The sequence below is a fragment of the Gymnodraco acuticeps genome, unplaced genomic scaffold, assembly GCF_902827175.1.
Source record: "Gymnodraco acuticeps unplaced genomic scaffold, fGymAcu1.1, whole genome shotgun sequence".
In the NCBI taxonomy this organism is placed as follows: Eukaryota; Metazoa; Chordata; class Actinopteri; order Perciformes; family Bathydraconidae; genus Gymnodraco; species Gymnodraco acuticeps.
In genome coordinates, this window is record NW_022989800.1 from 1,922,565 (window position 1) to 1,935,619 (window position 13,055).

Here is a 13,055-nt window from a genome sequence, read left to right on the forward strand (position 1 = left end):
GGAAAGAAACGTCTGTAAATCAGCGGATATTTTTTTTTAAACTAAATAAACTACCCAGTATGAACAATTGTACAGCCCTTATTATAATCATTAAAAACTTGGCAAGAATACTGGGATCTCAGCGATACAGGAAGGCATCTCTACAGCATCCAGAAACATGTAGGGGTAGAAGACTAAGCAGGAGCCCAAGGGAAGAAAAAGGTCATTACAAAGTTAAGGACACACAGGATTAAACCAGACACTCCACAGAATTGGCAGGCACCCCACTGGACTCTGTACAGATTGCAATAAATCGGAAACCGCCAAACATGTCTTTAAGGTCTCCTATTATGTAACTTTTACGCATACATTATGAGTATATGATATATAAAAAACATGTCGATGTGTTTTTCTCAAAATACTAAACAGATCATGCATTTTAGACATCCTTCATATCCCTCTATCCCAGCACTGTTAGAGAAACGCTGATTTTTTTATTTGATTTTAACTATTCCTGTTCAGATTCAGCATAGGAGCTAAAACGCTTAATAACCTTCATTACATGTTAGAGAAAGATCATAAGAAAGGTTGACAAAGATGAGGCTGTTAAACGGGCAGCGGAGCCGCTGTGTGTAGAAAGTTGTGTCTGAACCGGAACCAGATTTCGGTACCCAACCCTAGTGACCTGCCTGCCCTAAAACAAGGGAATGACATGTTTATGATGTGCTGGAAAAACACAAAAAATATGCAGGGATGTGAGTCTGTTTCTAAGGCCTTTTTATTTTTGGTAAAGTCTGACCATTTAAACAAAAGAGAACAGAATCAAACTGAAAACATCGTGAATATTTTCTGGATACATTTATCATTGGTTCTTCTTTTAGAACAGACTGCCAACTCAACAGGAACTATCAAAAACATCTCAATCGAACATTTAAAGTCACAACATTTTATTAACTAAACAGATTATTGGAGAAACTACTCGGCAGATTAATGAACAGTGAAACTAAATTCCTTCAATGCAGCCTAACGAGGCTAGCAGTTGAGATATAATGTAAAAAAAGAAAATCAATACCATGGTTGAAATACAGCATAGCAAAACATTTCTTTATAAGTCAGGAACCATTACAAAGATGAATTAAATCGGGAGAAACGGCATCTCTGTGGCCTTGTGTTGGCATAGTGTGAGCGCTGGTTAGAACATAAAAAACTGTAAGTCAGACTTCAATTCAGAAAGACTCTTAAAATATAACAATACAGCTCTCAGGACATCAGGCGGAGGAAACAGCTAGCTTGGCTCTCATAGTCGTTCAAAACTATACAGTGTGGATTCGCTTGTGGAGTTTAAGGTTAGAACTTTGAGAAAAGGTTTTCCCACACTCTTCACAGCTGTACGGTTTTTCTCCAGTATGAATACGTTGATGTGATTTGAGATCACCTGATGTTGTGAATGTTTTCCCACACTCTTCACAGCTGTACGGTTTTTCTCCAGTATGAATACGTTGATGTCTTTTGAGAGCACCTGATGTCGTGAATGTTTTCCCACACTCTTCACAGCTGTATGGTTTTTCTCCAGTGTGGATGAGCTGGTGGGTTTTGAGGACAATATTTTGAGTAAAAGTTTTCCCACACTCTTCACAGCTGTACGGCTTTTCTCCCGTGTGAATACGGTGATGTTTTTTGAGAGCACCTGATGCAGTGAATGTTTTCCCACACTCTTCACACCAATATGGTCTCTCTCCTGTGTGATCACGATGATGTATTTTGAGATTAACTGATGTAGTGAACGTTTCCCCACACTCTTCACACCAATATGGTTTCTCTCCCGTGTGAATACGCTGATGTGTTTTGAGATTACTTGATGTAGTGAAAGTTTGCCCACACTCTTCACAGCTGTACGGTTTTTCTCTTGTGTGAGTACGTTGATGTGTTTTGAGATTAACAGATTGAGTGAACGTTTTCCCACACTCTTCACAGCTGTACGGTTTTTCTCCAGTATGAACACGCAGGTGGCGCTTTAAATGTCCAGATATTGTAAAGGATTTGTCACATTGCTGACAGCTGTGATGTCTCTCTCTTCCTTTCGGTTTCTAGAACAGATGGACAGAGAAAGAGAGAAAGTAAATCTAAAAAGCATAAATACATATACAGTTAACACAATAAAAACTCAGTTAATACAAACCTTCAGTTAACAAAATACTACTTTTACTAACCGTTTGTGTTTATTATATTTGATACAGTAATACAGCAACATTCTAACCACAGTAATACATCAACGTTCAAACCACAGCTAATACAGCAACTTCTAACCTATATCTAACCATATTGTGCATTAATACACTAACATTAACACCATGACGTCTGCTCTAAAGTGACAGTGATGGACAACCTGCTAGAAAGACGCCGTTGAGGAACGGTTTTTAACCATTCAATGACCCTTTAAGTTATCAAGTTATAAAAGGCTTGTGCCGCATGTTGTGGAAATGCAATAAATGAAAGTCGAATACTGGAAGTGGAAAAATGTGCTTATGAATAAAGTGTGGAACGTAATTCAAGGAGCGCACCTTGAAAAGCGCTTTAATAAGTCGTCTATCTGGCTTACTGCCGCAGATCCAAGCCGCACAATCACAAAGCGCAACATTAAAATAAGGATAGTTATTTACACGTGGATGTTTAACGACACCTGCCTGAGGAGATCAGGGTTAAAAAAAATCTGTCTGCTCAATTAGGTCAATGTTGTATTATTTGTTTCATTTATTCTTAATCTATGTATTGTATGGTAATAATGAATTTAAAAAAACGTAATGTATTGAACACATTCCGAAACAAAGCAGATAAGACAGAACTAGACTCAGACATAATACTAATTATTGTTGAAACCTTTTGCGCTGTTGGTGCAAAGTGGAAACTTTGTTGATTATCTATTCCAACTGGCCACTGGAATCAGATAATTAATATAAATTGAAGTGCAATTACAGTTTTTAAATATAGTTTAACATTCTTTATTAAACTGTTTCAAATTATTTCTAGTACAATTGGTCTATAGACATTACTACAATTCTAATAGTTGTTAAACTACTGACAGGTTTTCTGAAACCGAGCTTATGAACAATAGAGTAAAGGTCGCTGGTTAAGCCAGGATCAATATATTTGTTGAGGTTTTTTATTGTATGCATAATAAATGTGTTAAATGAATTGAGCAATTTTTTTTTAAGAAGTATAATGTTGCAATCTCTTTAAGATCGGTAATTGCAGTTCAAAGACAGATGTTGTTTTCCAAGGGCCTCTCTTTCACAGGCCCAAACTATAAATCATGAGACTTCCAAATCCTAACAGACAGAGATCAGTATCACTTTGTGTTGCAAGCCAAATCCATGAAGGGGTTCTACTTGGCCCAATTTAAATACCATAAAGAGAGTATTGAACCCAGCTCAAGCTAAATGTCAAATGTCTTTAATTAATGTACAAGTGTTTCAATTTCTTCAAAAAATTCCAGTCTAGTTTCCTTCGAGTTCAGTCTGAGCTACGGATTGTTTCTCATAAACATTCTCACTGCTGTCCCAGATGTTGTAAACCTTTTTTTTTTTTATCTTTATCTTTCTTACAGTGCAGACGCTTTTCTGCTTGCTCCTGCCTCTGCTTACTTTTTATGCTGATTTTCCTATTCTTATTCTCTGAAAATTTCGAGCAGCGGCTCCTGGACATTAACTTATCACTGGGACAGTTCATCTTCGTAAATAGACGGAGGGTTTCAGCCATATTTCAACATTTTTACGACGACCTCAGTCTTACAGTAGCGTGGCCTAGCAACAGCTAAAGCCTGGTAGGCTACTGCATGCTATTTAGCTTAAGATAGTTGGTAGCAAAATTCCTCCGTTCTCTACAGATGACTTCCACAAACTTATACAGTGTACTGGGTAATAAATCTACAAGTGGCAGTCCTCCCTGGAACTCTCTGGGTGCAAAGCCTAAGAGTAAATCATTTCCATGGGATTTGGGAGGACGGATAACAGGCAGAGCCCAGCGCTCTGAAATCTGTGATGCGACCGGCTGGCCTGCATTGTTATCACCCAGGAAGAGCGCCTCTTCAACCCCTATTCATACTAGGAAACAGCAGTGGACAGCTGCTAAAGGGAGAATTACAAACAATCCTCCTAAACCATCAAGTGTGCCAATCCAGAACAGATATGCTCCGCTGACCGAGAACCGGAGATCTCTTTCTGATGACCTGGATAACCTGTCCTCTTCACACAGCAGGGTAAGGACCAATAGCTACTCCAAAAGTAAAAGGCTAGAGGGAAAGCTAACGACTGGGCCTGAAACTCTGATTGTGGGTGACTCTGCTGTAAGAGATGTAAAAGGTCTGTGTAGTAAGAACAACACCAAAGTACTCTGTTTTCCCAAGGATGTGATCTCTGACTTGGCTGAGAAGATCCTGCATATTGGGGCTGAACATCCGACTGTGAAGAATGTGGTACTGCACATTGGAACAAATGATGTTGTGAAACAGTCAGAAGTGCTGAAAGAAGACTTTAAATGTTTGTTAGAAACAGTCAGCTCTCTAAATGCGGAGGTGTTCATCAGTGGCCCTCTACCGCCAGTCAGAAGAGGAGTGGAGAGATTCAGCAGATTGTTTGCACTGAACACCTGGCTTTCAACTGCCTGTACTGACCATTCTGTCCATTTTATTGACAATTTTAACTTTTTCTGGGATCGCAGACATCTTTTCAAGGCAAATGGAGTTTGCCTGAACAAGTCAGGAGTGAAATTGTTTATCTCTAACATATTCAACTGCCTGCGTCATCAATCTGTTCCCTCTGCCAAAGACAAGCGGCAAGAGGAATCAAAACAGGAGAAAGACACAACACATCGCGCAGAAAACCCTGAAGAATTATCACTGCACCCGCCTGAGGAATGTTCTGATTATGGGAGACCTATGAGTCACATGGAGGAGTCTCCACTGCCCGTCACCCCCCCCCCCCCCCCCCCCTCTCAACGCCCTTGAGGATACTCCGTTCACCCTTTCACCCTCGCCCACCCTCCTGGAGATCGTTGAACACATGAAGGAGATACAGAGGGTTGGCACCGATTCCTTCCTGGAGTTCAATAACCAAACTAAGGCGATACGCAGGGCTGGCAGCATGTCCTTTACCCCTGCTCCTCAACGACGCCCACCAAAATCGCCGCGGAGACGCGCACCATCTCCCCCGTCTTCATCAAGAAAGCATCTGCAGTCTCCGAAGCCTGATAAGGATGTGTGTGTATAAAATGCAACAAACTCTTACTGATATGTGCTGGGTCCAGGCTCAAGGGCGTATGGCACTCTCAACTCTTTCCAGGACATGCCGGGGCCCTGCCTGCCTATAGCTTTGCCGATATCTGTGTTGATAGGTAATAGATTAAGAGCGGTGAATCATCTTAGATACAGGAAGCGCTCAAACGTTTGTGTGAGTTTATCTAATTTAGTAGTGATTCCATGTCAGCCACAGCTTGTTACAAAAAACATGACTGATAGTGTGTTTAACAAACTTAAACTAGCTTTATTAAATGTCAGGTCTTTGGCAGGAAAAACATTTTTAATCAATGATTTTATCACTGAGCACAATCTCGATTTTATGTTTTTAACAGAAACTTGGATTGAACAAAATAACAGTGCAGCTGTTCTTATCGAATCAACACCTCCCAACTTTAGTTTTATGAGTCAGGAAAGAATGCATAAGAAAGGGGGTGGAGTTGCTATTCTGTTTAATGATTCCCTTCAATGCAGGAAGACATCTTATGGGAACTTTGATTCTTTTGAATATGTGGCCCTTCAGCTGAAATGCTCCTCTCGAGCTCTGTTCCTAAATATCTATAGACCACCCAAATACTGTGCAAGCTTTTTTGATGACTTTACTGAACTGCTGTCTATAGTGTGTATTGACTTTGATCGTCTAGTCATTGTTGGTGATTTTAACATCATGTTGACAACCCCCAGGACAGAGGGGCAAAATAACTGGTTTGTGTTCTTGATAGCTATGGACTGACTCAGCATGTGACGGAGCCCACGCACAATAAGGGGCACACTCTGGACTTAATTATCTCAAAGGGTCTGAATATCTCTAAGGTTGTGGTGACTGATGTTGCACTCTCTGACCATTCCTGTGTTTTCTTTGAGAGCTCTATTTCTGTTCACAAAAATGTTCAAAAATAGATAACCACAAAGCGATATTTAACTGAAAATACTAGGGAAATGTTTACTCAGAATTTTTCTTCCACACTTGCCCCTGCTAACATTACAGTAAATGAGCTAGTAGATCATTTTAATTCAAAAATTAAAAATGTTATAGATGCCATTGCTCCAACTAAGGTAAAGGAAGTGTCTGGCAAGAAAATATCTCCATGGAGAAAGGCCATGACCGTGAAAACAGAAAAAAGAGAATGTCGAAAAGCGAATGCAGGTGGCGAAAAACAAATCTCCAGGTTCACTTTGAAATCTATAAAGAGAGACTTGGCCTTTATAATTTGGAATTGAAAAACGCATGACAATCGTTCTTCTCTGACATTATTACCAAAAACAACGCACGTGCCTTGTTTGCTACCGTCGACAGACTAACTAACCCCCCAGTGTCAGTAGCCTCTGAATTTCTATCCACCAGGGCGTGCAATGATTTTGCCTCCTTTTTCACTGACAAAATTCAGAAAATCAGACAAGCAGTCAGTGCCTCTGCATCAGGAACAGCAAATGTGTTGTCTCTGTGTCCACTTAACATCAATTCAAACACCATGACACAATTCCATCAGATTAATGATAAAAACCTAGAGGACATTATACAACTTCTGAAATCCTCCTCCTGCTGCCTTGATATTATTCCAACAGGATTTTTCAAATATGTTTTGCCTTGCATGGCCTCAGATCTACTTCATATAGTAAACAAATCTCTTCACTCAGGTATTTTTCCACAGGCCCTGAAAACTGCAGTCATTAAACCGCTCTTAAAAAAGAATAATCTAGATGCTTCAGTAATGAACAATTACAGGCCCATATCAAACCTCTCATTTCTAGGTAAAATCATTGAAAAAGTTGTTTTTCAACAGTTGAGTAATTTCTTGCATTTAAATAACTGTTTCGATGTGTTCCAGTCAGGATTTCGTCCAAACCACAGCACTGAGACTGCTCTTGTAAAGGTCTTTAATGACATCCACTTAAACACAGACAGTGGCAGAACTTCAGTGTTAGTATTATTAGATCTCAGTGCTGTGTTTGACACTGTTGACCACAGCATATTACTAGACCGACTGGAAAACTGGGTGGGACTTTCAGAAACAGTTCTAAATTGGTTTGAATTCTACTTAAAGGACAGAAACAACTTTGTTTCTATAGGTAAATACACATCTGAGTTGACAAATATGACATGTGGGGTTCCTCAAGGCTCCATCTTGGGGCCTCTTCTCTTTAACATCTACATGCTACCACTGGCTCAGATAATGAAAAACAACAAAATAAGTTACCATAGCTATGCAGATGACACACAAATTTACGTAACAATTTCACCAGGAGACTATGCTCCAATTCAAACACTGAGTAAGTGCATTGAACAAATCAATGACTGGATGTGTCAGAACTTTCTCCAATTAAACAAAGATAAAACTGAGGTAATGGTTTTTGGAGCCAAGGCAGAACGTATAAAAGTTAGCGCTGAGCTTCAGTCTGCAATGTTCAAAACAACAGATAAAGCCAGAAATCTAGGTGTAGTCATGGACTCTGACCTGAGTTTCAACAGTCACATTAAAACAGTTACTAAATCAGACTACTATCACCTAAAGAATATATCTAGGATTAAAAGACTAATGTCACAGCAGGATTTGGAAAAACTTGTCCATGCTTTTATCTTCAGTAGACTCGACTACTGCAATGGTGTCTTCACAGGTCTCACTAAAAAATATATTAGGAAGCTGCAGCTGATTCAGAACGCCGCTGCTCGAGTCCTCACTAACACAAAGAAAGTGGATCACATCACTCCTGTTTTGAAGTCTTTACACTGGCTTCCTGTGTGTCAAAGAATAGATTTCAAAATACTGCTGCTGGTTTATAAAGCTTTGAATGGTTTAGGCCCAAAATACATTTCTGACCTCCTGCTAAATTATGAACCATCCAGATCTCTCAGGTCTTCAGGGACTGGTCAGCTTTCTGTCCCCAGAGTCAGAACTAAACATGGTAAAGCAGCGTTCAGTTATTATGCTCCAAATATCTGGAACAAACTCCCAGAAACCTGCAGGTCCGCTGCAACTCTTACTACTTTTAAATCCAGGCTGAAGACTTTTCTTTTTGTCGCTGCTTTTAATTAAACTATTCATATCTTAGACTGCACTGTAACTTTTATCCATGTATTTTTTCTTTTAATGTTTAATTGAACTATTCATATCTTAGACTGCACTGTAACTTTTATCCATGTATTTCTTCTTTTAATGTTTATTTTATTAGCTTTTCTTTTTAATGACTGATTTTAAATGCCATTTTCTTAATGTCTTTCATTTTTTGTAAAGCACCTTGAATTGCCTTGTGTTGAAAAGTGCTATATAAATAAACTTGACCACACACACACACACACACACACACACACACACACACACACACACACACACACACACACACACACACACACACACACACACCCACACACACACACACACACACACACACCCACACACACACACACACACACACACACACACACACACACACACACACACACACACACACACCACACACACACACACACACACACACACACACACACACACCACACACACACACACACACACACACACACACACACACACACACACACACACACTTTGGATGAGTATTCACTTTATCCACTTTGTAAATTGTTGCTTTCTTTAGAGTTATTAGTAATTCAAGATTAAAGGAGGGGTAGGTAAGTTTGAGAAACCGGCTCGAGATCGCTAGAATTTGAAAATACACAACCAGAGAAAATCTGCCACTTCCTTATAGAGCCCCTCCTCCAACACACACGAACGCGCACATTGACCAATGAGGGCACGAGATAAGTTTGTGCCCCGATGGTAGGCTGACAGGCAGGTAGGCCATCCAATCCGTTTAGCCGGATTGGTTGTACTTTTTACAGTATTACGGCTTCTACAGATGACATTTTTTTATGGATTTTTTGTCAAAGCACTTAAGATATTCATTGCTATCGGGATGTTAAGAGCATTCCATGGAATATAACAAAAAGTGTATCTCGAGCCGGTTTCTCAAACTTACCTACTGCTCCTTAAATTATTAAATTAACTGTGGTACATAAGATAAAATAACTAAAACTTTGACTTGATAATTTTGTTCACAACATTAGACCTGTCCTCTAATCTCTACTAGAATAAGATACGTGTGCATGTTTGGGTGTTTTAACGCTCCCGTAATGTACCTAATCTTGTTGTCCTTTTCATTACAGAGCTGGGAAAATGGTGTATTGCTTAGATTCTGATCCGTGCAAGTCCAATTTTGAGGTGACTTTAGTTCTAATGTTAATTTGATTTCAACCCATAAGTAATTATTTAAATGAACTCCAAATTTCACATGATGATGGATTAGTGTTCCACATTTTTCCCACTAATTTGTTTTACAATTGGGCCAAAGGTAAAGAGAGACATTGATGACCTTGTGTCTAGGGATGCACGATATTGGTTTTTTGAAACCGATACCGATAACTTCCTGCTTCTCAAGACCGATACCGATAACCGATAATAATATAATATATATATATATTAAATGTACCTGTAGTTTTTGCACACCTGGTGGTAAAAAAAAGACTAGTAGTGAGCAAATGACATGAGCATTACTACTATGAACAAAACAAAGCCAATAACAGTTTTGACTCTTCAAAGTGACAATATTTATTTTCCCAAATAAAGTGCCTTTTTCAAAAGCCTCGTCGATAGGTAAAAGCCCTGGTGCCTTTGCAGCTGGCTTGGATTCACCGCTAGTTTAGCAGCGCAGGCGTCTTCGTACGCTTTTAACACACCGTCGTAGCGATGGCGATGTTTCAGGTGACTAATCAGGTTGGAAGTATTATACCTCGTTGCCTTTTTCCCTCCTCGTGGAACTTCTGCATTGCATTTGTTAATACAAATAGCAAGCAAACTATCTAACTCTGAAACTTTGAAATAGTCCCATACTACCGACGACATGTTTGTTTACTGTCCTGGCTTCACGGCCGCACACCATTTACGTCACAGCCAGGCATGAGTTAGGGAGCGCTGGATTTGTGAAAAACTCCCCTCTTCCTAAACCACTAATACCACTAATACCACAGTACTGGCAAAACAGGAGGAGCCGAGTGAAAAACAAGCGCCCCTCATCCCAATCCACCCACACCGCAGTATTTTTTTCTTTTTTTTTACCCAAAAAATATATTGTATATTATCGGGGCTATTAATACTTTTATCGGGTTTATCGGGATGACGTCATAATTCCTAATATCGGACCGATAATTATCAGGCCGATAATTATCGTGCACCACTACTTGTGTCCCTTTGTTAGTGCGTGGTTCCATTTTGTCTATGGCCTTGGACGGCTTCACTAAAAGTCACCCAGTTCTACCCTGCTACGGTCCGGCTGAGTGCAGTCACAGAGATGCTATGGCTGCTCTACATGACATTAATGGTCTGGTCCGAGAATGGACACCATTTCCTGCTCCCAGAGAGAATGACGCTCCTCAAACTGAACATTACAGCCGTTGATACTGTCTCACGTGGGTCTGCTCCCCCCCACCGAGCCATGAACTGAAAGCTTGACCTCTGCTTTGAACACTTGGAAGCCTCCCTGTCACACCAGCACCAACCCTTGGGTCAGTCAGATGAGACTAACAGCTTCACTTAGGGCATTTGGGTCAGATACATGGCGCTCGTTACCACATAGTGGGTTGTTTGTTTTTTTAAGGCTATTCATACTGCTATGCAGAGGATGCCTGTAAGTTGGCGAGCTGTTAAAAGCCCCTACTATTCTTAGAATAGGCCTAATGTCAGGGGCCTCTTACCGTCTAATTCTGCATGTATTCACATTATATGGACGATGTTTCCACCTGGAAAAAACTAGAGGCTGCACGGTACTCGGGCTACAATACGACCATTCTGTTCTGCTCTGACGATTCAATTTATATATTCTACATCAAAACGGTTCGTTTTTATTGTTTCCAATGATAACGTCACCTTAAGTGGAGGAATGCAAACATGTTTTCAAATGTAAGGTTTTGAATTTGTTTGACATTTCTCAGTAATGACACCCTCAGACACCCACTATCATTCATGCTATGCCTTCAGTGGTAACTCAGATGTTAAGGGGGATGAGGCTTTTCCTCCCAAATCTGATATGCTTTGTTTTTCAACAAAGGTATACATTTCCTGCATAATATATGTTTCTCACAATTGTTTTTTATAAGCTGCGCACAGGTGATACTGTGTCTTCTCGAGTAATGGATTATGATCTATACCATGCTTACATGGACTCCCAAGTTTATTTCATATGTAACACAAGTTAGAGAATAGAGAGAGATGAGGAAGAGAGACTAGAGAGAAGAGGGAAGAGAGGGATTGAGAAGAGAGAAGACATATTTGCGAGTTGCATACTGATACTGAGTCTTCTCGATTAATAGATTATAGACGATACCATGTTTAAATAGACTCCTACGTTGTTATAACATATGGGACATATGTAAGAAAAGGGAGGGGAGAGTCAATTATATTGAGTAATTGATTTCATATTGGAACATTTATTTCTCAAACCTATGTTTTATGGAAGAGGAAATGTATTTCTAAACTAATCTTTTATCAAAAGGTAAATGGTGAATTAATATAACATTTAGAATCATTGAGAAGGGGTTATATCCACAGGGACAAGCTCACCTTTGACTTAAAATAAAATGTCTCTGCTTTGGACTGATGAGTATATGATTCTTGTATGTTAAATGACTAACACAAACCTTACATTTATGCATGTGCATGTGTCAGGAAGGCTCCCAAATAATTCTGAGGGGCCTATCCTATTTTTGTAATTAAATGATAATGTGCTAATCCATTAGCTTGAGTTGTCTTCACTCAGGAACACATCCCTATCAAGTGTTAACCCAATAACTAGAACAGCTCTGAAGGCCAAGGGTCAGAGAGAGAGGGTCACACTCTCCGGCTGAAGAGGGCACCCCAGCCACGGGGAAGGAAGCACGAGGTCGTTCGAGATGAGAGGATTCTACTTTTCAACTTTCTGAGGAGATGGGATGCTTCCTCATCTTTCTGCTCGGTGGGCTCAAGCAGACAACCCTGCAGGACGAGCGAGGGCTTCAGAGGCTTCTATAATACAAGGTTCCATGTTTCTTGGAGGAGCAGATGTCTTCCTAACCTCTCCCATCACGGGGGGGACACACCTGGATGCGCCACTTGGAATACGCAGTTGCACTGCTCTCAAGCAGATAGCAGAAGGAATGCAGGCAGATGAGCCTCCGTGTCACTGGGGGGGGGGGGTCAACTACAGTGCTCACTGAATGAGCCACACAAAAGCAGAGCAATGGGGGGGGTTGAAATATGGCGCTCTTATGAAGAAGAGTTTGAGCCAATCAGCACCTCAGTGCTAATCTACAGTATCAGGATGCCTTTACACACCAGACATTCTGTGTCATAAAGAGAGGAGAACGAGTCAGGAGGACATGTTCTTCCAGCTCTCGTACAAAGATAACATTTGAATTGAATGACCAGATGTTTACAGATGTACAATTAATGATTGTTTTTATATTTCCAATGACCAGACATGTGTTAAATAGTGGTGATAAATATATTTTGTCAGATCAGATTACACTTTCACAATAAACAAAATAAATAAATTGATATTTTCAGATTATAAGGTATTGAATAATAAGATATTTCTAATATTATAACAGATAATGTTAATATCATTAATTGTCCAGCAATCAGGCTTAACAACACTACTCTTCAATGTATTACCCATGCACAGACAGACCTAAAATGATGTTTCAAGTTTTAAGAATGTGTAATCCTTCCTTTCCAGGTTTTTACAAAAGTCTTTGAAT

General features: G+C 39.9%; 1 protein-coding gene across 4 annotated transcripts in view; it reads right to left on the bottom strand.

Moving 5' to 3' along the window:
* Positions 1-13,055, bottom strand: part of LOC117552038 (zinc finger protein 239-like) — a 51,090-nt gene that overhangs the window by 11,403 nt on the left and 26,632 nt on the right. For 2 of the 4 annotated variants that reach the window (XM_034225261.1, XM_034225242.1), the window contains exon 2: positions 734-2,066. The exons of the other annotated variants lie outside the window; for them this stretch is intronic. In XM_034225261.1, the coding sequence (XP_034081152.1) occupies positions 1,293-2,066 (774 nt within the window). In that variant the 3' untranslated portion in view covers positions 734-1,292. Of the gene's footprint in view, positions 1-733; positions 2,067-13,055 lie in introns of those variants that run through there. 4 annotated transcript variants of the gene reach the window in all.